Genomic DNA, 22184 nt, shown 5'->3' with positions numbered 1-22184 from the left:
GCTATGTTTAAGGTATCCACATAGAAATCTTATAAGATTTACTTTTAGACATAAAGTAAGTAGTGTGCTGAATACTGGACTGTAGTTGTGTCTACTCTGGTCAACAACATTCATACATCATATGGGAATTGTGGGTCACGGTGGTGGTGTGTTTGTAGTTGTGTTGGAACCAGTAAGATCTGATAGGAGCTAAGTGTAGTAATTTAATAAGGTTGGTCTGTATGCTTTTCTCTTTTCACTGTGTGTTCTTTTACATTGCTAAACATCTCATTAGAGTTGTCCTTCAGCATACATTTTCTAGGAAAACATTTATTATGTTTTTATCCACTTGACTGAGGTGTATATATATATATATATATATATATATATATATATATATATATATATATATATATATATATATATATATATATATATTTATATTTAGACCCACTTAATAATCTCTCATCCTGTTATAAGCATCTTGCCTCTCAGCCCAGTATTTAGACCTATATATGTTTGTGTGAATATAAATAAATCTGAAATAAATTTTTGAGCTAATTCGCTTAGTGCCTCCTTTGGTAATGTTCCTCTGCAGATTTGAGTGTGAGATTTCATGTAATATTCCTGGTTTTTCTTGTGTCGTTATTCTTTTTTTTTTTTTTTTTAATAATTTCTTTCCATAGCGTGTTAAATGGTACAGTGCTCCAAACTCTGTATATTGGTCTGTCTATCTGCATATCTATACCTACTGCTTCCATTTAGAACCCCCTGTCATGGGGTCAGGATGTCATCATATTTTCCTCAGCGCGTTGTGTGGTATTAAAGGACAAGCAATCATTCCCCAGCACTTATGTTTCTAATAGCACTCTAATGTGACCTTATTTTGTCATCATAAAAGTTGTGCTGTGTTTGCTGTTGGAGCTATTAGGCCTTAAAACAGCAGCCTGCAGCCATAATGATGCTTTTAACTACTTTTTTGTGTCTTTTAGTGTCCTTCTTGCATAATTTACCTATTTTAAAGCCTAATTCAGTATTCTGAGAATTTTTTAAATTCCATTCACAATGCACCAACCACATGAACCACGTCGTTATGTGGGCACTTTTGATTAAAAGACTTATTACACAGTGGTATAATATTTTTACACCAGTATAATTTTCTCTACGGGAGTGATTGTTTCTGTTAAACATCTTTTTCATTTAGGGATATTGGCAAATGTTGTACTTTTTGGAAAAAAAAAACCACTTAAACATAACTGATGCATGTATTTCCAGTGAGAATGCTATATAATTTCCCACACTTATTTACTATGACTAAATCATGATTTTTTGGGGCCATATTTAAAAAGATGTGATAAAGCAGAAGAGCACGACGTTGATGCCTCAAATTACACTATTATGTTACAATTATTATATTATGATTTTTCAACATTCCAAATCTGTCATAATCTACAGAATTCAATGGGACAAAATTAGGTGACAAACTGTTTTCATACAGTAAAGCAGCACTTTTATATTTTAAAAGAGAGACAATAAATACCTAATTACTTTATTTTATTTTTTTTCAATGACATTTGTGTTCCAGACTTAGTAGGACAAACTACATTGATAGCATGCTTTATAGTCAGTAGTCTGATAATAACAGTTACAGTGGCATTAGTACAGGTCTTGCAAACATGTATAAAGATTCTGACTTATTGAGCGACATTTTTACATATATCTAAATATTTAGATTAAGAACCACCTAGCAAAGTCACTTAGTATTTTGCTGTAATTTTGTTTTTAATTTTTTGTTAGGTTCTTGTCAGTGAAGAATCTGATGGAGAAGGCATTGTTGCTCATTTCCCTGCCCATGAGAAGCCAATTTGCTGTATGGCTTTTAACCCCAGTGGTAAGTATTTTTGGTTGGGGACTTTGCCAGCTTAGAAAACACAATATTGTTTTACTGCTGTACATGGTTCATCTAGTTACCAGAACATTGTCTGACTATGGTTTCAAATATTTATTGTTGCAAATGTAATACTATTTAATGTTAATAACATGGGGTCTTCTTTAAGCAAGGTATACTATTACCAAAATAAAACTGCATTATTTGTACATGGAAACATCATGTATGTTAGATTAAGTGGAAACTTTTTTAAAAAAATGGCTTTCTCCTAAATATATATGTGACCTTAGCAAGCATGGTAAGCTTTTCCTATCCTATCCAAACTGAATTTTCCATGTAGATTCTGTCTCTGGAGAAAAAGCACAGAGTGCATGTTTCCTTGAAATAGCTGTTTTATATGAATCCTGAACTAAATGAATTCTGGTAATTGTTATGTAGTTGAACTTAAAGTGGATTAAAGAAAAATATTAGGTGATATAGCCTAGACTTTAGATAGACTGTTATATTCTATTATATTCTGTTAAATTTTAATTCTGACATTTCTGCTTTACCATCCACAGGATTGATTAGATAACCATAATTTTGCATGTTCCTATTAGGAAACACTGGGCAGTTGTCTGACTTCCAGTGATCCATAGTAATTTGGCCACCCCCTTAGTGAGCCAATCCATTACCCCCTATTAATGATCAGATTATAATAGAGCCTAAGCGTTGGAAATCCCCACTATTTGCAACTGATTCATGAAAACACACACAATGCATCAAAGCGAACTCTACGGGCTATTAGTGATGATGGAAGGGTAATTTGGGGCAAAAACATATTGAATCAAGGAAAACATAAGGTGTTTTTCAATCATTTTTAAATGCAGTTGGGCAAAGAATCAACCTGTAAATTGAATGTATGTGAGCAGAAGTGTTCCCTTCATTAGTCATGCTACTATAGTGAGGCGTTGTGGTTATTTCATTGTGGTTGCTGATGTGACTGGGCTGTTCATTGCTGCTTTCAATTAATGAATAATGACATTAATTAGAAAACATATGAGGTGTAACAAAATAAGATTAGACCTCAAACCTCAAGGTTTTTCATTGTAGTTGAAGAGCATCTTATTTGTTTGTTGATGTGTACAGTGTTACAGTAAGTATCCAGTAGTGTTAATTATGTCAATTCCTTACAAAAGACGGAAGCTTTTAAAGTATTCGGTTATCCATTAGGTTAAAATAGTTGTTTCTCTTCAGCGTGAAACAGAAACCGATATTACTACAGGGACAAATTTGCATGACGGTTGTGATCCCCAAAAAGTTCGTACTGGGGGCACTGGGTTTGCTTGGAGTGTGTAAAAACCTTGTCTTCGCTAAGCTCTGGGCTTTAACAGTAACACCATTCTATGCCTCACTGCTCTTCCTCTATATCAGTCACTGAGGGAAAGCAGGTAAGTATATAAATGATCATATAGTCAAATGGATTTACTTATAATAGTACAATATGCACCATGCACAAGCTTTTGAGTTATTTGGATATGAACATGAAGGAAACTGTCCCTCTGTTTCATCTGGCTGACATTACCGGTCTGTGTGTTGCAGGATCCTACTCTTTTTTAGGTGTGGGAACCTCATAAAATACATTTCTCTACTGTACATTTAACAAGTTGTTCCATTGTGTTACCTCTGAACTATGTAGTTACTTCTGGTTTTCCTTGAGCTATGTTATGTGATTCACTTTTAGGGACATTTGGGGTAGGTAATGTGATTTGTTTGTTGACGGCGTTAACAAGATTCTTATAGTGCTATGCCTCTAGTTACTTTCTTTTGGATGAACTATAGATGAAATAAAGACTTGTTTATGAAAAACAATTTTGTAAAATGTTTCATAAGCTATCTGAACGTTACATGACCTTTATACTGTCAATGAAATGTTTTAATTATTTTTAACGGTTAATTTATTATAATTTCAATTCAGTAGTACTTGCTGTATTTGTAGTCCTTGTAATTTAAAGGCACAGTTTGCAGAAGTATCTTTTAAATGCCACAGATTGTAGAAGGCATTCAGCTGGCCTCCATAAAGAATTTGTAGGTTACAACCTAGTAATGTTGGTCTCTGCTGTTTTTATGGACTTCCCAAGCCTGTAAATTAGTGCATTACTCTAATGAGAGCTGTCCTTTGTGGTAATAATGTTCACTCTGATATAGTGGCTTTTAAGGATTTTCTCAAAAGGTTTTATGATCCTGGGTGGGTGAAATACTCAGGCAAGGTACAGACAAGGAATGTCTTTGCGTTACAGATATTCAGGAAAGATACATTAACAATGCAGATAAGCATCTAATGACTGTACTGTGCTCAAAATTGCTTTGATTAACAGCGATAATTCTAGAGGTCCTTATAAGTGCAATACAGTTTGCTGTAAAGCATTATTCAATTATCCTTTATTCCACTGGTTTTTTTTTAGGTTTTTTTAAACAAAATCTAATAAAGCACTTTTATACTCTACTCATCCTCGGCTACCAAAACATAACAAAATGAAATGCTATTTTTTTATATAGCTCACATAATAAATTGCATATAAAAGTATTTTAAACTCTGTAGTGGTCTGATAAAAGAAAGGTGTAATTTGGCATGTATGTGACCTATGCACTTACCAAAATTGTGAGTGCTTTTGTTGGAGATTCAATTACAGACTGTAGAAAAACATTATGGAAGCATTCAAACATTAGTCTTTTCGTTGACCTACAGTATAGCTAACCTTACAGAAACTTTTCGGTTTGGGATTCAGCCAGGATTCGGCCTTTTTCAGCTGAACCCTTCTGCCCGGCGGAACCGAATCCAAATCCTTATTTGCATATGCAAATTAGGGGTGGGGAGGGAAATCTCGTGACTTTGTCACAAAACAAGGAAGTAACAAAATGTTTCCCCCTTCCCACCCCTAATTTGCATATGCAAATTAGGATTTGGTTCGGTATTCAGCCGAATCTTTTGCGAATGATTCTGAGGTTGCGGCTGAATCCAAAATAGTGGATTCGGTGCATCCCTAATGCACACATATATAAATATTTCCGAAGGTACCTGCACTCCGTCCATGTCAACCGCTTTGTGGGTGCTTGGTCAATAAATTATGTATAATTATTCAGGATGGACCAGCACACCAATTTCATCAATCAATAGTGTTGTATTTTAACATCACTGTGCATCCTTTACCTTATTAATTGTGTTTGTGATCCAGTTCTTCTGCACAGCTGTTCAATGTGGTCTGTGTGGGCTTACCATGGCCCCAAACTAATTGCACATTTGTCTAATGACTTTATATGGCTAGCTGTAAATGTAAAATGCCTCTCATTTATTTGCAATTGACTTTTGTAGGCCATAGAACTATGATGTGGTACATTTAGGTGTTAAAGGGGACCTGTCACCACAAGAAATAATTCCAAACCCTATTTTATCATTTTAGCTGAGCAAAATAAACTTTACTTATTCTATATAAATTATTGAAATCTTGTTTCCTTCATTCTTTTGGAATCCACAGTTAGAGAATGCAGGCAGGCACAATTTTGTGGAAAATCAAGATAATCTTTGCAACTTCCCAAAATCGAATGTATGTGCCAAAAAGGAGGCCCTGATGCCCATGCACTGGCTACACAATTAAAGACAGCAAGGAGAGGGGTGCAGTGCAATTGGGAATTACAGAATGGAAAGTGATTGCTGTGCCTTAGACATAAAGGCAGGGAATGCAATATGTGATTGACAGCTGAGATTGTTATAAGAGATTATAAGAAGTAGGAATGTTTAAATGAAAAAAATTATCAGGGTTTCATGGTTAATTTGAAAAAGAATTTTAAAATACAGCGTTTCATGCTTGGGTGAAAACTCCCCTTTAAGGTAATAATATTTAATAATAAATATATATAAAAATGTATATTAATAAAAAGGTAATAGTTGCCTGTGCTTGATTTTGTATCATGTGATATTATAAGGCATCTTTTTATATGGGTTGCTCTACATGTAGTCATTGGTAGGGAAAAGAGATGCTGCCCCCCAAGTATCAGTTTCTTCTGTGGTAAAAAAAAAACCATACACAGAACACAAAGAATATATTATGTTGTGTAGACATTTTCAGTATATACATGGGATGCCCAGCCTTCGGCTTACAGCTGCAGAACAACAAGCATTCTGGTGAGAGTTGAAGAGGCATACTTTCTTAAAAGACCTACGGGTTTGTAGGGTAGGGATGTGCTCTTTGGAAGTTATTAGGAAGGAGATGTGAAAAGATTAGCTGTACCAAAACCACTAGCTTCTTATATGTATGTATATACATGTTAATAATATAAGTACAATATGAATGTCAGTGGAGTACAGGCAGCAGGACAGGCTACATCAAGGGGAAGAATGTAATTGTTAAAATATACAGTATCCTTTTATTTTGTACTTTCTGACATCAAGAGGTATAAAACAACAAAATAGTATTATTTATGTAGTAGTGGTAATGCTAAATCACCTTTGCTTGCTAAGTTATCTTCACCACTTATCCAAACATTTTCTTCAGTTCAGCTGAGGTTTGGAAATTCCCCTGCCATGTAAAACCCTTATGGTTTATTGCACAGATACCATTTTCTCTTCCAGTGTATTTGCCCCAGTGGATAAATGTCATGTTTTCTGCAGCCTAGGTTTGAATATGGGTCAGGCAAATCAGTGTCAAGCAGCATGGGCAACATGAGCCTTATGGTAACACAGTTGTCATTATTCAGTCACCATGGTGCAATGAAACTCATTGAAGGAGGAATGTTTTAACCACTCATGGATGCAAAAATATTGGGCAACCCCCCCCCCTCCGTTAATCACATAAAAATTGTATTGGACCCATGTACTTTCTTGAACAGCAACACAACACTCTCTTGCTTCAGTCACCCAATATCCCCTGCACCTCAGTGGGGAAACCCATGTGCAATATAGTACTTTTGATGGGCACCTACCCAGTCGGACACAGGAGATACTAATATTCCCCTTAATGTGTGATACAAGATCATGTTCCCAAATGGAGATAAGAAGATGGTGTGGATAAAATACATATACATAATTTATAGATTACGACATGGACTATTACATAAAACGATGCTAGTTTTTTTTATGCAAGCATACTATTGTCGGTAGGATTAGGAGTGGCCCAGGGATGGGCTTGATCTCCATAAGCCTTGGGCATCAGAACTTTTTGTACAGTATTTGGAGCATTCATTGTATTTACAATTCTGGTTATACAGTTCTTTCTTGGATTATTAGCAGAATATAAGAATAAATGTGCTTTTTCTTGGATGATTGTAAATAGTTTCTGATGTTCAGAGTTGTTTAAATAGAGGTTTTTATCTACTACAGTATATGTTTGAAAAAATCTATCTGCTCAGTATTACTTGATAGGGCAGTATTTGTTTTTTATGAGATAGGGAGTGCAGTAAAATGCTGCTTTAAAAGATGCTTTAAACGCAGTTGTGAAACGTCCACTTCAACAGCTGCATCTAGTTTGTTTTTCAATGTTCCTGTTGCCTTTCTTGTTTATTAGCTGTGACTCTGAGGTCAGAATTAAAACAAATATTTTAATGGCAGCATTTATGATGTTGGCAAGGCACAGAACAGAAAGGAGCTGTGATCTGGACCGGACTCTATATGGGTGGTGCGAGGTAGACAAGGAACAGTCACAGATTTGTGAGATGTTTCGAAGTGGAGGAGCTCATAAATCACCCGGATGATAAGCATCCTAGAATCTGTGTTTTTAGTTGCATTAGCAGAGCTGACATGCATAAGGGATATTCATTAGAGGGGCTTTATAGGGAAGAAAGGAGAATTGCAGCATTAAAATAAAAAATATAAAGGGAAACTAAAATGAAAAATGAATGCAAGCACACATACATCTCTATTGCTACTCACTTATATGCGTAATCCTTATAGCAGCACACACAGCAACAAACTCTGCTTCAGACAACTTCTGCACCTTTGATTTTAACTCTAAGTTGGCCTCTAATATTCTTATATTTTGGATGAGGCGTGCTTGCAAAGTATATAGAGAATAACGTACTACCAATCCATATCTTTACCAATGATGGTATGCTCCTTTGTCAGAACTGATAGTTGCTGCTAGTGTTATGTTTGCCATTTTGTCCCACTTCATATGTAGTGAAGTTGTGGGTTAGATGAAGACTAGGCCTCTGCTTGACTAGTTGGTAGGTTTGTAGGTGCAAGTGCTGGTGTTCTAAATAGAGAGATTTGTGGAGATGTTGCCCATAGCACTTAATCAGATCTTTACTTTTGTTTTCTAAAGGTGGCCATACACGGAGAGATCCGACCTTGAGGTGGGAAATAGTACTGAGAGTGGGCCCTTGGTCTAAGGTTTTTGGTTGGGCCCCTGGTCTAAAGTTTTTGGGTGGGCCCCTGGTGTCCCAGTCCAACACTGGCTCAGGGTTGTTACTGAAATGTCCCGACTTTCTCTTTGATCTCCTGCACTGAACAGCCAGTAAAAGATTCAAGGTTTCTAACTTAATTGGCTTTTGGCAGAGAGCCCAGAATAGATACTTAGATACTTTTGTAGCAATATAAGAAAAGCAGGTCTCTTAGGGGAAACTGTGACTTGCAGCTTAAGGGCAAGGCCAGGCGTGGCATTTTTACGTTGAGTTTTTAAAAAAGAAATGTCGGCGTAAATACGCCACTGAAACCACACGCAACCATCAACATGCGTTTTTCAGCACGTAGGTTTCTTTTCCCAACATGCACTTCTCATTGAGAATTTGGACGCCATATTTATAATACGCTGCGTATTTACGCAAAGTGTTGTTTCAAACGTGCAGATCCCATAGAGTCTATTGATTTGATAGTTTCTTGACGTATTGGCGTTTCTGCTGAAAAACGCCAATACTGGGGTCCTGTGGCAGATTTCGGCTTTCAATCGCCCTGTGTGAATTGCCATAGTGCGTTTTCCATTAGTTTCAGTGGTAGGGCAGTTTATGTGTATTTACACCTGGCGGAGCTTTTTTAAAAATGCAGCGTAAAAATTCCACGTCTGGCCTTGCCCTAAAGGGCAATTCGCCTTCATTAGCAAAACTGTAATAACACATAAAAACCACAGAAATGTGTTCAAAGTTTCATAACCTGCCAAAGTTTGTAACATAATCATGGTAATTAGGGGGTGTGGCCACAAAAAATGAGCGTGGTCAAAATTGATTGAAAAAATCTTTGTGTCACTTTTTCTATTTACAAAATGTTGGGAGGTATGCGACTCTGTATATAAGATATAAAAATATTTCTGAGCACCACATCACTTTGTAAATATTACATTCTAACATCTAAAAGGATAGCATGATCGTATTCTGTGTCATGATTATTAAAGATTTCTTGTGAAGCTATAAAATGTTGTGAGCAGTCGTAGATAAAATCTTTTTCATGGGAGGAGCATTCTGTGTCACATTCTTAATGAAAGAAGCCAAAGAGGTTAATTAAGGTCATGAGTAGATGTACAAAAGTGGTATGAAAATAGAAAGGAACCAAGATAGAAAACAATGGCTTGAAAAAAAAGACCAAGCTTTAATAAATATGCACACCTTTTCAGTTTAGTATATAATTTATATTTTTAGAGGCGTTCCTCGTTCCAATTCAGCAACCTAAGAGCTGTGAAGTGCGACACATCCACATCTGAAATAATTACCCTTCCTTGACTGGCCAAGTGCTTTTCCAGCTATTAATAACAGGGAATTTAATGTTGGACCTGCTGTAAAACAGATTAAACTGTGTACCCCTTTGTATGCCTGACTGCGCCTCTAACGGACATGACATTCCTCTGGTTAGTTAAATGCTGTTTATTGAAATGTGATGGTGGTCTCGGGTTAATAGTTAAAGGAGTTTAAATTGGAATTTCTCTTTAGACATTTTCACATTGATCAGAGCAGGTGGCCAGAAACAAAATCCTGATGCTTGTGTACAAAGCATTTCTAGGCATTATAAAAGGATGGGGGGAGCGGGTACAAATTTGCAATATTAAACAATATATATCCACCAACGTAGCTACTATAGTTTATACTGTAGAAGACAATGCAATGTGAAAAAGGTACAAAAGACCAAAAGTAAGCATTGCATGTGATTAGGAATAAAAACAATACAATTATTATTAAAAGCTCTTGTCCACCTTTGAGTTAACTTTTAGTATGTTGTAAAGAGTGATATGCAGTTAGTTTTAATATTTTATTATTTGCGGTTTTTGAGTTTTTAAGCTTTTTATACAGCAGCTCTCCTGTTTGCAATTTCAGCAATCTGACGGCTAGGGTCCAAATTTTCCTAGCTACCATGCAATGATTTGAATAAAAAACTGGAATTGGATTAGGAGAGGACCTGGATAGAAATATTAGCATTAAAAAGTAGCAATAAAATACATTTGTATCATGAGAGAGCATATGGGTTATAGAAGGGGGTCAAGTAACCCCCATTCTAAAGCTAAGAGTCAGAAGAAGCCAAATAATTCAAAAACTATAAAAAATAAATAATGAAGACCATTTGAAAAGATGCTTAGAATTGGCCAAGTTAAATTTAAGGTGAACCACCCCTGTAAGCCATTGTTTCGTTGCTTACTGGGCTTTTCTCAAGACATGGAACCTCTAAACAGGACACACACCTCCACCCACTTATCATTACAGAGCAAGAGCAACCTGTGGGCTGAGATAATTACAGTAACCCTGGCTGTGACAGATTTGTCACTGTCATTATATGCAACACTGGTCTTTACATATATTAGGGATGCACCGAATCCAGGATTCAATTCAGGATTCTGCCTTTTTCAGCAGGATTCGTATTCTGCCAAATCCTTCTGCCCAGCCGAACCAAATCCTAATTTGCATATGCAAATTAAGGGCGAGAGGGAAATCGTGTGACTTTTTGTCACAAAACAAGGAAGAAAAAAAAGTTTTCCCCTTCACGTCAAATTAGGATTCGGGTTCGGTATTCGGCCGAATCTTTCGTGAAGGATTCAGGGGTTTGGCCAAATCCAAAATAGTGTATTCGGTGCATCCCTAACATATATATATATATTTCAATATAGAACAGATTCTCCCTGTGCTTACACGTGATGCTTTTGACATTTGTATTTATTTTGAAAGAGCAGTAGTTTTGTTGGTTCTCACTTATTTGCCACTAGGTGCCCCTGTTCTCCATGTCATTTATGCCTGAACTAAACAGATTAAATATACATTGAGCACAGACACCTAGAAGTACAGTAGTTCCTGGCAAACCATCAAGTTCCAGATGTTCTGTGGTTGTAGCTGTTGGATTGTTATACTATTTCTCATAGGAGTATTAATATTATCTTAAAATAATGTAGGCTTCTGTTAAAAGAGTAGACAATGAATCAGAATGTTTATTGATCTGAGGTCTAATTAGATATTGTTGGCAACCTACACCCATAGCATCTGCTTGTGCTACGTTCTGTTATTTAGAATTAATCTTTCATTGAGTACTCTTGGGAAGAAATGTGTATATAGGCTATAGACAATTGATAAATACTTACTGTTAAACTTTAATGTGTGAGATTGTGTTACTGGTATATTGTTAAGAAGTACAGTGTACCTTTAAAACCAACTGTGACATGGTTTATAGAACATTAAGTATTGCTTAGTTTTTGTTTTGGAACATGAGCAACATTGTGGGGCCAAGAAATAATTTATGAGCAATGGGCTGTCAGTTTGCTGGTGAAAGCCATTAAGTGTGGGTTAACAACTCATTTCAAGACTTTAGCAAGCGACTAGACTTGAGAAAGACAGATGATAGGTCCTAGCTTAGCAGCTGGGCTTTGATTAATGGGAAATTGATTGCTTCATGGTGGTCAGCAGCCAATTTCACACCCATCAAAACTAAAGCTCAGATTTCCTTAGCAATACAAAATAGTCACAGATGTTTAGCCAATCATAATGTTCAGGTGACTAAATATTTTAGACTTTTTGACTCTATTAATCAATAATGGCACCGCTCAAGCACTGCTGGATTAGTGCAGCCATAATTGTAAAACAATTACTGATTTATTAGAAAACAAATATTTGGTTTGCAAGTGGGACATCTCTATAACAGATATAATGTTTCTGAACTACTTTCCTATGGAGAAACCATATTTTAAAAATCTATTTTTAAAAAATGTCATATATTTTGGGCTGTGTTGAAATGTTTCTCAATGGAATTTGTTGCTTTATGAATTGGCTAAAATGTATGTTTTACTTGTTTTCTATAAAAATGTCTGTAAGCATTCATCAACTTTAAACAAGTTAGTGGTAATAATTGTCCAGCGTTGCCATTTATGCTTTAAACTGTACAGAGGCTTGAGAGATTTTATAGAATAAATATCAGCATATGGCAGCCCTACATCTCCCTACTCTTTCAAGATTATCATGCCCAAGGCAGATTTATAATGAAAATGTATCTGAATTAGGGTTGAATGGCACACAACATATCAAGCATTCCGACTATAACATTTACTTGGATCCAAAATGTGTTGGATCTTATATTCCTGAAGTCTGTCTACCAACAGAAGAAATCAGAACAGAAGAAAAAGACCTGGAATTACATACATGGGATTGGGGTATATCAATTTTGTTCTAAATTAGCAGAGATTTAGTAGCATAAAAACATTGAGCTGGTGACTAAAAATTACTGTGCGACTTCTTTCTTCATGTTTACATGAAGTGCCCTTTTAGTTTTCTTATGGCCTTTCTTAGTTCTTTTATTAATCCGGTATCAAATATTTACTTAAGATATACATAAGCTTCTTTGTATTACATTATTATTGTAATGTAACCTTCACATTTTTAGTAAATTTATATTTTGGCCCATTTTGAACAGCACAAGGAATCTTTCCTGAAATGATTGAAGGCTTGACTCTCTGAAAACAGTCTGTAATAAGAATGATGCCTCATAGCAGCAGCAGCATATTAAATATGCTTATATTTGCCAGTAGTGAGAGACACCATAGAGCTATAGTTAAATTGTTAGCTTTGATGGGCAAGGACTGCTTCTTGATGTAGTGTTCTGTTGTACAGAGCCATGGTATATGTTGTCCTTTTATATATAATAATAATAATCAAACCAACAGTTTTGATGGGCTTTTTTTCAATGTAAAATCACCTTCCTTTGTATTTTTTCTCTGATATTCAGTGCTCTGATCATTCTTTAACAACATTCTCCTTGAAGTATCTCTTTGCTTATTTATTTAACTCAGTTAGAGAAATCGCAATGTAAAATGCTTTGTCTGATTGAAGAATGTAGTAATGCAAAGAAACATTGGCCACAAGCATTTCCACAATACAGTAACCCTCCACAATATAATGATATAGTATAATTCTTTGCAAATAAATGCTGAAGCTGGCTGTTTCTAAACTACTGCCTGTAGTTTGGAATTTCTGCAGTTACTAGAAGGGGGGGGGGAGTCAGCGCAGTTCTAGAAACATTGAATTGAATCACCGAATGCTTTTCTTTGATTTGTCATCATGGTCTCCTCTGCTACTTTAATTTTTTTCCTCCAAAATAATGCGACAGTTAATGCCCATACAGGAAATTTATGGAGCATAAATAAATACATTGCAATTTTAGAGTTGTGTAAGTTGTCCCAGCCATATGAAATATGCATCATAACAAAATTAGACAAGTACATCAATTTGGGTACCCCAACAGATATATTACATCAATAGTTGTTAGTAATTAGTTGAGCCTCCTTTTGCAAATGTATTATTAGCCTCTAGACGCCTCCTATAGCCTTTGATGAGTGTATGAATTCTGGATGGTGGTATTTTTGACCATTCGTCCATACAAAATCTCTCCATTTCAGTTAAATTTTGATGGCTGCTGAGCATTGACAGCCTGTGTTTAGGGTCATTGTCTTGTTGGAATATCCAACCCCTGAACAACTTTGTGACTGATGCTTGAACATTATCCTGAAGAATTTGTTGATATTGGGTTGAATTCATCCGACCTTCGACTTTAACAAGGGGCCCAGTCCCTGGACTAGCCACACAGCCCCACAGCATGATGGAACCTCCACCAAATTTGAAGTAGATAGCATTCTTCGCATTCTTCTTCTGCCATGCAAAGCACTTTTTCTTATGACCAAATAACTAAATTTTTTTCTCATCAGTCCAAGGCACTTTGTTCCAAAATGACTATGGCTTGTCTAAATGAGCTTTTACATACAACAAGCGACTCTATTTGTGGCGTAAGAGCAGAAAGGGTTTTTCTCTCATCACCCTGCCATACAGATGTTCTTTATGCCAATTGCACTGAATTGTAGAACGATGTACAGATACAGAATCTGCAGCAAGATGTTCCTGCAGGTCTTTGGAGGTGATCTTTGGGTTGTCTGTAACCATTCTCACAATCCTCCGCATATGCCGCTCCTGTATTTGTCTTGGCCTGTCAGACCTGTGTTTTACAGCAACTGTGCCTGTGGCCTTCCATTTCCTGATTACATTTCTTACAGTTGAAACTGACAGTTTAAACCTCTGAGATAGCTTTTTGTAGCCTTCTCCTAAACCATGATACTGAACAGTCTTTGTTTTCAGATCTTTTAAGAGTTGCTTTGAGGATCCCATACTGTCACTCTTCAGAGGAGAGTCAAACAGAAGCACAACTTGCAATTGGCCACCTTAAATACCTTTTCTCATGATTGGACACACCTGCCTATGAAGTTCAAGGCTTAACAAGCTAATTCAACCAATTTCGTGTTGCCAGTAATCAGTATTGAGCAGTTACATGCATTCAAATTAGCAAAATTACAAGGGTACCCACATTTTTGCACAGCCAGTTTTTCACATTTCATTTCATTACATACAACTGAATACTGCTTCACTAAAAATCTTTCTTCAGAAAACACCCCAGTACTCAGATGTTCCTGGGAAATGAAAGACACTGTTATCATTTTTGTTGGAAGTGACTGTAGCTATTAAATGTGCATTGAGTGGTTATTAATTGCTGAAAGCAAAGTAAGTATTCAGCCACATATATTTTGATATCATACTTTGATATTTAATTTAAAGTGCAGTGCAGATTCAGTCCTTTGAACATTTATACAAATAAATTGAAAAGAAAATATGACATAACTTATGTTTTATTATTTTATACAAATGGTAAGTAAATTAGAATTACAAGATTGACTATATGGTGGGCAATCTAGAGTTCCCGAATGTACGCAATCCGGAAGTGTGCTTATTGAGTCTTATAGATGACCTCCTCCCGCTGAAAAAATCTAGATCTCTGGCCAGGACTTTACTCTTTTATGCCAAAAAAGTGATTGTGATGACATGGATGGGTGACAAGCATCCCACCTTGGATCGTTGGATCAACCTTGTTAATTCAGTGCTCCCCTCGATTAGAATAACTTATGAATCTCGAGGCTCCCCTGCGAAATTCCAGAAGGTGTGGGCCCCCTGGCTTGATATTCACTTAGTTGAAGATTAGTGATGCTTCTGTGATCACACTCATTTGTTTTTCGGCTAGCCCGTCTCTACTCTGTTTGTAACAAGATGAGCATACGTTTATAGAGCAGCTACCTCTTTATATGTACTATGTTAAACACTGTGCATTCTCTTTCCTTCTTTCTTTCCCTCTTTCTTCCTTTCCTTTCTTTCTTGTTTATTGTAAAATGAAAATAAAAACCTTTTAAAAAAAATTAGAATTACAAAAACCAAAATATTTACTAGATTTTTGTAATGAAACATAATTTTAAAGCAACAACATGGAGCACCTTGTCACATGTTACAGTTTTGGAACCTTTTATCTGAACTGGCAAATCACAATGATCAATTAGTTATTTACATTAGAATGAATCAGAACTAAAAAATTGCCATTGTAATGACCTCTACCAGCATGTTAAGTTGCTGCTCTCTACTGTTATCATATTGCCCAGTGGCTGGCAACTTATTTCATGTTCTTAAGGCAGTAACACACACACACAAATATTTTGAAGGGGCAACAAACACACAGACCATTGCATAGTTCAAATAAAAATCTATGGGTTAATCTGTGGGTTTGAAGATCACTGTGCATTTATTCACTTCTAAACGAACCCCTAATTGTTGGGTTTAAGCATTAAAACTAACAGCTGGGGCTGAGAGGTAGTGCTGGACTGGTGGTGGTGGGCAGAATAGAGGAGCTACCAACTCGGCCTCAGGCAGTAGAATTCCTTGCAATACCTTTATGATATGAACAAGCATAACTGAGCATATATGCTCATACATCATAAATGCCCAGAGAATAGCTCTGGCAAATAGAAAGTTTAGTTTAAGAAGACCTATTTGGTTCATTGGGATTGATCAATAGTCTTTGCAGACTTTCTGCCAATAATAACAATGATGGCCAGCCCCAACAAACTGCCTCTACAGAGGAACAGAGTGAACCCCAATTGGAGACCTGACTGCTAATCACAGAACGAATCTCTTTATTTTATAGTCAGTGACAGTGGAGGCCCTTATCTCTGAATGGCTGAAATTCAAATTGCTGTCATTACAAAATATAGGAAAAAGGAGCCAATATTATCACTATCACATTATAGTTGATATGGCAAAGTAACTCAGAAAAGAAATACATAGCATACAAATATTTGTTTTTTAGAAAACAAGGAAGGCCATAACTGTCATAACTGGAAACCCATAATAGCATGGGTTTCCAGGTACTCTGGTTTCCTCCTATGCTCCTACAGCAGGCATACTGGCTCCTGATAAAATTAAACATAACGTATATGAGTTATGGACATTGTTTTGTGAACTCCATTGGAGCAGTTATTGATTTGTGTATAATCTCTATAAACTGTTTTAGCCCTATATAACTAAAGGATGATAATAATACCATCAAGTAAAGCAATCTCATGATACACTGAAATATAAATAAAGTTTGGTATAATTTTCTTGTCATTTGGAGCATTGGAATTATGGCAGTTCCTATTTATTCTTGGACATAACTTTATAAAAGAAACGGGATGTACGACTTGTTTGCATAAAAATGTAGGCGGAATGCATGTCTTTTTCTGCTCTACACAGCCATGTGGCATGATAAGTGTTATAAATAGGGTGTTCTGAAGGTCTCTTGCCACTGTGGTTTTCCAGCCTTCCAAGTGGCTACCCAGATGATATGTTGCTGTCTTTAATTTGAGCTTTCAGGCTAACCATCTGACGCCTATTTAAAAAGGCTTACAAATGTGGTCATATTTGGCTCACAAAGTGTACTCCGTACCACCAATATATTTAATCCCACCTTCTGCGCCAAGCCTCATCTATCATATTCAGCTAAGGAGAGCATATGAACAGGAGAGAAAGAAAGAGGAAGCTCCCAGATAAACATACCACAGCTCCTAAACTTCTAATCACACTAGGCTTCCGCTTCCAGGGCCTATAATTAGAACCCTCTCTTTTCCTTGTATTCCCAGTTGACGCAAATGCTTTTTGTGGTTTGGCACTTCATTTCGGGCGTGGGTTTAGTTTACAGCCCAGCCACAGTTTGGTTTAGTCTTCTAATACAGCATAAATAGCTCTTGAGCCACAGTCTACATCTGTACAAGTTATCCCCTTTTATGTATATGTGCTCTGTGTATTTGAAATCCTTTCCTGAAAGCAGCTTATTGTTTGGTATGCAGTATGTGCGAAAGATAGGAAGTTGTAAATTAAAATAAAGCATGTGTATGGCCTTCACTCCCTCCTTCAGAGAAGATTCAAAAAGAAAACAGATTTTTTTTTTCTTGGGAGTTTCCATTTCCACAAGTGTCTGTAATGATAGTGTGTGACAGCTGCACATTTTTTGCCTGTGGAATCAGATAAAAACTATATGATTTCCCTGTGCTACTTTTCTGAAATGTGTAGCATTATAGATATTGTATAACAATAACAATGTGGAGCAGCTAAACATTTTAAAATGGAAAACAACACACTGAAATTGAAAGTTAAAAGGGGATTTCTGACTAGTTGGCAATAATGTGCATTAATTGCTATAGATAGCATATCAGGGAAACAAAAAATATTAATACATAAAATGGTGCCTGTTCTTTTACTAAGAATAAACAAATATGAGCAGTTTGGCACTGTGAGCACTGTGAATCTGCTTTGATGCCAAATTTAGGCCACAATATAAAATACAGCCTGATCATAGGGCAGAGCACAGTGGGCAGATCTGAAGCATTTTGTCTGTATGTAGCCTTTAGGTTTTTCACAGCTGTCATCCAATGGAGTTACAACAGTTTTGGGGGCCCAGGCCCAGCAGAAGAACTTTTGGGGCCCTACCCCTAGCAGAGGCACTTTATGTCCATCCTGCCTTAGCAGAGGCACTTTTGGGGGCCATCTATCTGTCTTCTTGCTAAATGAAACTAACTATTCGCTAGTTGAGTGCTCCTCTCCCCTTTAGTGGCATCCTTCCACTGCAGATCAAGTAGGTTGAGGATGTGTTGGTGTAAGGGATTGAGATCCCTTTGGGGTCTTAATTACATCACTGCAGTCATCTTAGGCTATAAGCTGACAATTGATCTGTATGCAATATATCGTTTTTGTATAGTATCCCTGGCAGAAGCCGTTAGAGCTAAACCGCTGACTGTTAATATAGCTTCAAGCTAATCTTTTAATATGCAAATGAGAACAACACTTTTAATAAAAAGACAATAAAGACATTTTTCACAGCATAGTTTTATATCAAGTACATAAAACACAGGAGTCCACATATATGTTCTTATATCATGTAATTAACCTGTTCTTCTATTATGTGCTTCTAGGGATGATGCTGGTTACATCAGACACGCTGGGTCATGATTTTCATGTGTTCCAGATCCTCACTCATCCTTGGTCATCGTCTCAAAGTGCTGTACATCACTTATATACCTTGCATCGAGGAGAGACAGAAGCTAAAGTAAGTTTTATTCTTTTTCTACCTTGGGATGAGCTGTAGATTGTTGAGTCACAAAGGCATGATATTCTTTCATCATGGACTACTCAATATTTTAGAGAGATTCTTGTTTCTTTCTTGTGATGAGGAGTAGATTATTGAGTCACACAACTAGATATGCTAAACAACTGCTACTAAGGGCCCGCTTCATTAAAAGTCACTGTTGGTCACAGCCTTCAATTTGTGCAGTTTTAATTGTGTCATGGAAAAAAAAATCCCAAAACAGCTGAAATATGTTAAGATTTCATAGAAATAATTGGGGTGTGTAGCTTCAGAAATTTGAAACAGAAATGGATGGAGGGCACTCTTATTTGATAAAAACCAATAGAGTGAACAAGGTGCAAAAAGTCTCAAAAATAGGATGGTTAAAAATACACCATTTTACTGTAAGGGGCTTGCATACTCAAAATAAATTATATACAGACTCAAGTGGTATTGTTAAATAAATCTCTTTATAGATAATGCATTAGTAATGCAAAAATGTGCTCTATACAATGAATTGTACATCAAGAAATACAACAAAGAGAACACCTTTGCCAGAGAATGAGAATTACCCAACGCTTTGTTTTAAAGCCTTTCTCAAGTGGAATTCTGGTTACGATTTGGTGGTATATATATATATATATATATATATATAATATATATATATATATATATATATATATATATATATATATATATATATATATATATATATATATATATAATCCGAGGTAACTTATAATATCCTCATATTTTACAACTGGGGGTACTTTATTAATTATAATACACAAATTTTAGTGAGTCATGTGACAGAAATTACATCACTACTCACCGTTTATAACTGATGACATCACTACTCACCGTTTATAAGGATATAATTTACAAGATATTCATGGCTTTTGTGTATTATATTGAAATATTACAGATAAATAAGGATATCTGGCAGGAAGGAAGTCCGCTGGGTGTACAGGTGTGAACTTCTCTACAAGTCTAAGGTCATCAGTGAGGTAGTCTAGTTTCACACAGTATTATAGGATCTAGGTAATCAGGGCTGCATATTCTTGTAATTCTATGAAAAGTAGCCAGTGGCACCACTTCTGACTGAATTTTTCCTCTTGGGTTTGTCACCCTTTGGAGAATTTTATATCTCAAATTGATATATTTCCTGTATTTTAAGAGCCCTTTCCTTTATTGAGGGAATGGGATCTGATCTCCAGTATCTGGGTATTATGGTTTTAGCTACATTAATCAAAGTTGAGATGCTCGATCATTTATATTAAGCTGTGGGCATTGGGTTGTTGTGCAATAGAAAGAAGGCAGCTGAATCATTAATTGTCAAATCGATAAAGGTAGGTAGTAACTGTTTAATTGCCTACCAGTATGGCTTTATCCTAGGGCAGCCCCACATAATATGTGTCAAGGTCCCTTTTGCCTGTCTACATCTCCCAACAGTTGTCTGGAAGTCCTGGGTAAATCTTAGATAGCTTTGTGGGGTATTTGTACCAGTGTCAAGATTTTATTATTAAATTCCTGTAGCTTTGTGCAGGTTGCTGTTTGGAAAGGTTTTTTTGTGATAAAGGACCATTCAATATATGAAAATGTGGTATTGAATTCTGTTTCCCATTTACGTCTAAAAAAGACCATGGGAGGTGTCTAAGAGAATTTTATATAGTAAATAAATTTAGTGGGGGAGACTGGTTGAGCCTGTAAATAGTAGTTCAAAAGATATATCTGGTGATTCCCTGATTCCTTCTGTGGTAAGGAAGTGTTGGATTTGGCGAAACAGTAGTTGATCAAGTGATGTGATCCTTTCTAGTATGAATATGTCTTCCAATTTTTTAAGTTGTCTGCCATTCATAAGTTGGAATGCCCATAGTACATCGGATTGAGCCCAGTGTTTGAAGTTGGTTGGTCTTTGACATGTTTTTGATATACAATTCATTGTTTAGAGCATGTTGTTTGCACCGTCTCTTCTAAAATGGGCTCACCTGTTTATCATATGTGGGTGAACTTTGTCCCAAACTTTGAGCCTTTTCACTGCACAGGGCCAAAATCCCTACAATACTTATCTGGATACACTGTGTTTTGTGCCAAAGGGGATGTTCATCAAATACTGACGTAATAGTGTGTGCACATTTTTTCTCATGCCACAATTACTATTTTCTTTATTCCTGTGTTTTACAGTTCATTAAATAAAATGTAACTGAGCATTAACATTTGCAAATATGTTGTTTTTAACAGACTATTTCCTCCAGTAGTTGGTTGCAGCATTTTACTTACAAAATTCAATATATAATGAATAATCAAAACGGCCTGTGGTGCCCAAACGTTTGCTTTTTGCTGGAACAGTACAGATAGATATATAGAAAATACTTTTAAATGTTTTCTTTTCTGAAATGTCAACAGTTTGATTTAAGTGATTGAGTTAGTACAATACTTTCAACTTAGAAAAGACCGAAGAGTCAGAGTTCAAGATATGAGCATTTGCAATTGCCTGCAGTTGCCAAACCATTTAAAATCAATAGTTGTGTACAATTCATATTGTTATATATTTATTTTATTTTGGTAAATCTCTGCCACCAACTTGTTGCAATGCAGCTGACCTTCAAGTCTTGCTGTGGTTCTCAGATGAATCATATACTATGTGTATCTTTAGACAATGTCAAAATGCTTGGCAGTGAATCTGTTTAATAAATAAAAAGTAAACCACGTATATACAAATAAGTTCAACTCTTTAATTGCTGGCAGAATTTCGCATTTCATTCAGTGTTCTCTCATCTTAGGCACATTTCATGGGGCAACTTAACATTTTCACAACAACTGTATTAATTATTCATTACATATTTAAATCTGCTCCACCTCTGTAAAATGATAATATATATTCTATTGGCATATATTTTATTGTATGCACCAAAACAACTGATTTAAAAATCCCCATGTCTCCTGAATGTGCCAATACGAAATATGTAGATTTTTATGGAGATTTCTGGCGTATCAAAGACTTCCATCAATACATTTCAAAGGCCCACTCCAGCATACCTCCTAACTGTCCTGTTTTTCGCAGGACAGTTCTGATTTTGACAGCTCAGCCCATAGTCTCTGTTTCTTTTTGAAAGAAACTGGGACTGGGACTGAGCTCCTGCACTAAACAGCCACAAAAAGATACAAGGTTTCTGAAATATAATTAAATAAGAGTTTTTTCCAGAATATGCTGAACCTGCACTTAGATACATTTGTAAATATTTAAGGTAACTATTTAAGGTTACTATTGTAACTATTTAAGATAAGCAGGTCTCTTGGAGAATCTTAAAGGGCGATTCACCTTCATCAGTAAAACTACAATAACACATAAAACCTGAACTTAAAACCCCCAGAAATGTGTTCAAACTTTCTATAACCTGGCAAATTTAGTAAAATGGACAT

At 36.0% G+C, this 22184-nt stretch overlaps 1 protein-coding gene across 7 annotated transcripts in view; it reads left to right on the top strand.

Moving 5' to 3' along the window:
• The window catches only part of bcas3.L (breast carcinoma amplified sequence 3 L homeolog), a 603015-nt gene that overhangs the window by 139472 nt on the left and 441359 nt on the right, over nucleotides 1-22184 (top strand). For all 7 annotated transcript variants that reach the window (XM_041582224.1, XM_041582225.1, XM_041582223.1 and 4 more), the window contains 2 exons: nucleotides 1777-1870; nucleotides 18610-18743. In XM_041582224.1, the coding sequence (XP_041438158.1) occupies nucleotides 1777-1870; nucleotides 18610-18743 (228 nt within the window). The remainder of the gene's footprint in view (nucleotides 1-1776; nucleotides 1871-18609; nucleotides 18744-22184) is intronic.

The sequence above is a fragment of the Xenopus laevis genome, chromosome 2L (genome assembly GCF_017654675.1).
Source record: "Xenopus laevis strain J_2021 chromosome 2L, Xenopus_laevis_v10.1, whole genome shotgun sequence".
Taxonomy (NCBI): Eukaryota; Metazoa; Chordata; class Amphibia; order Anura; family Pipidae; genus Xenopus; species Xenopus laevis.
Note: the sequence above shows the minus strand (reverse complement) of the source record. Positions and strands in the feature narration are given on the sequence as shown.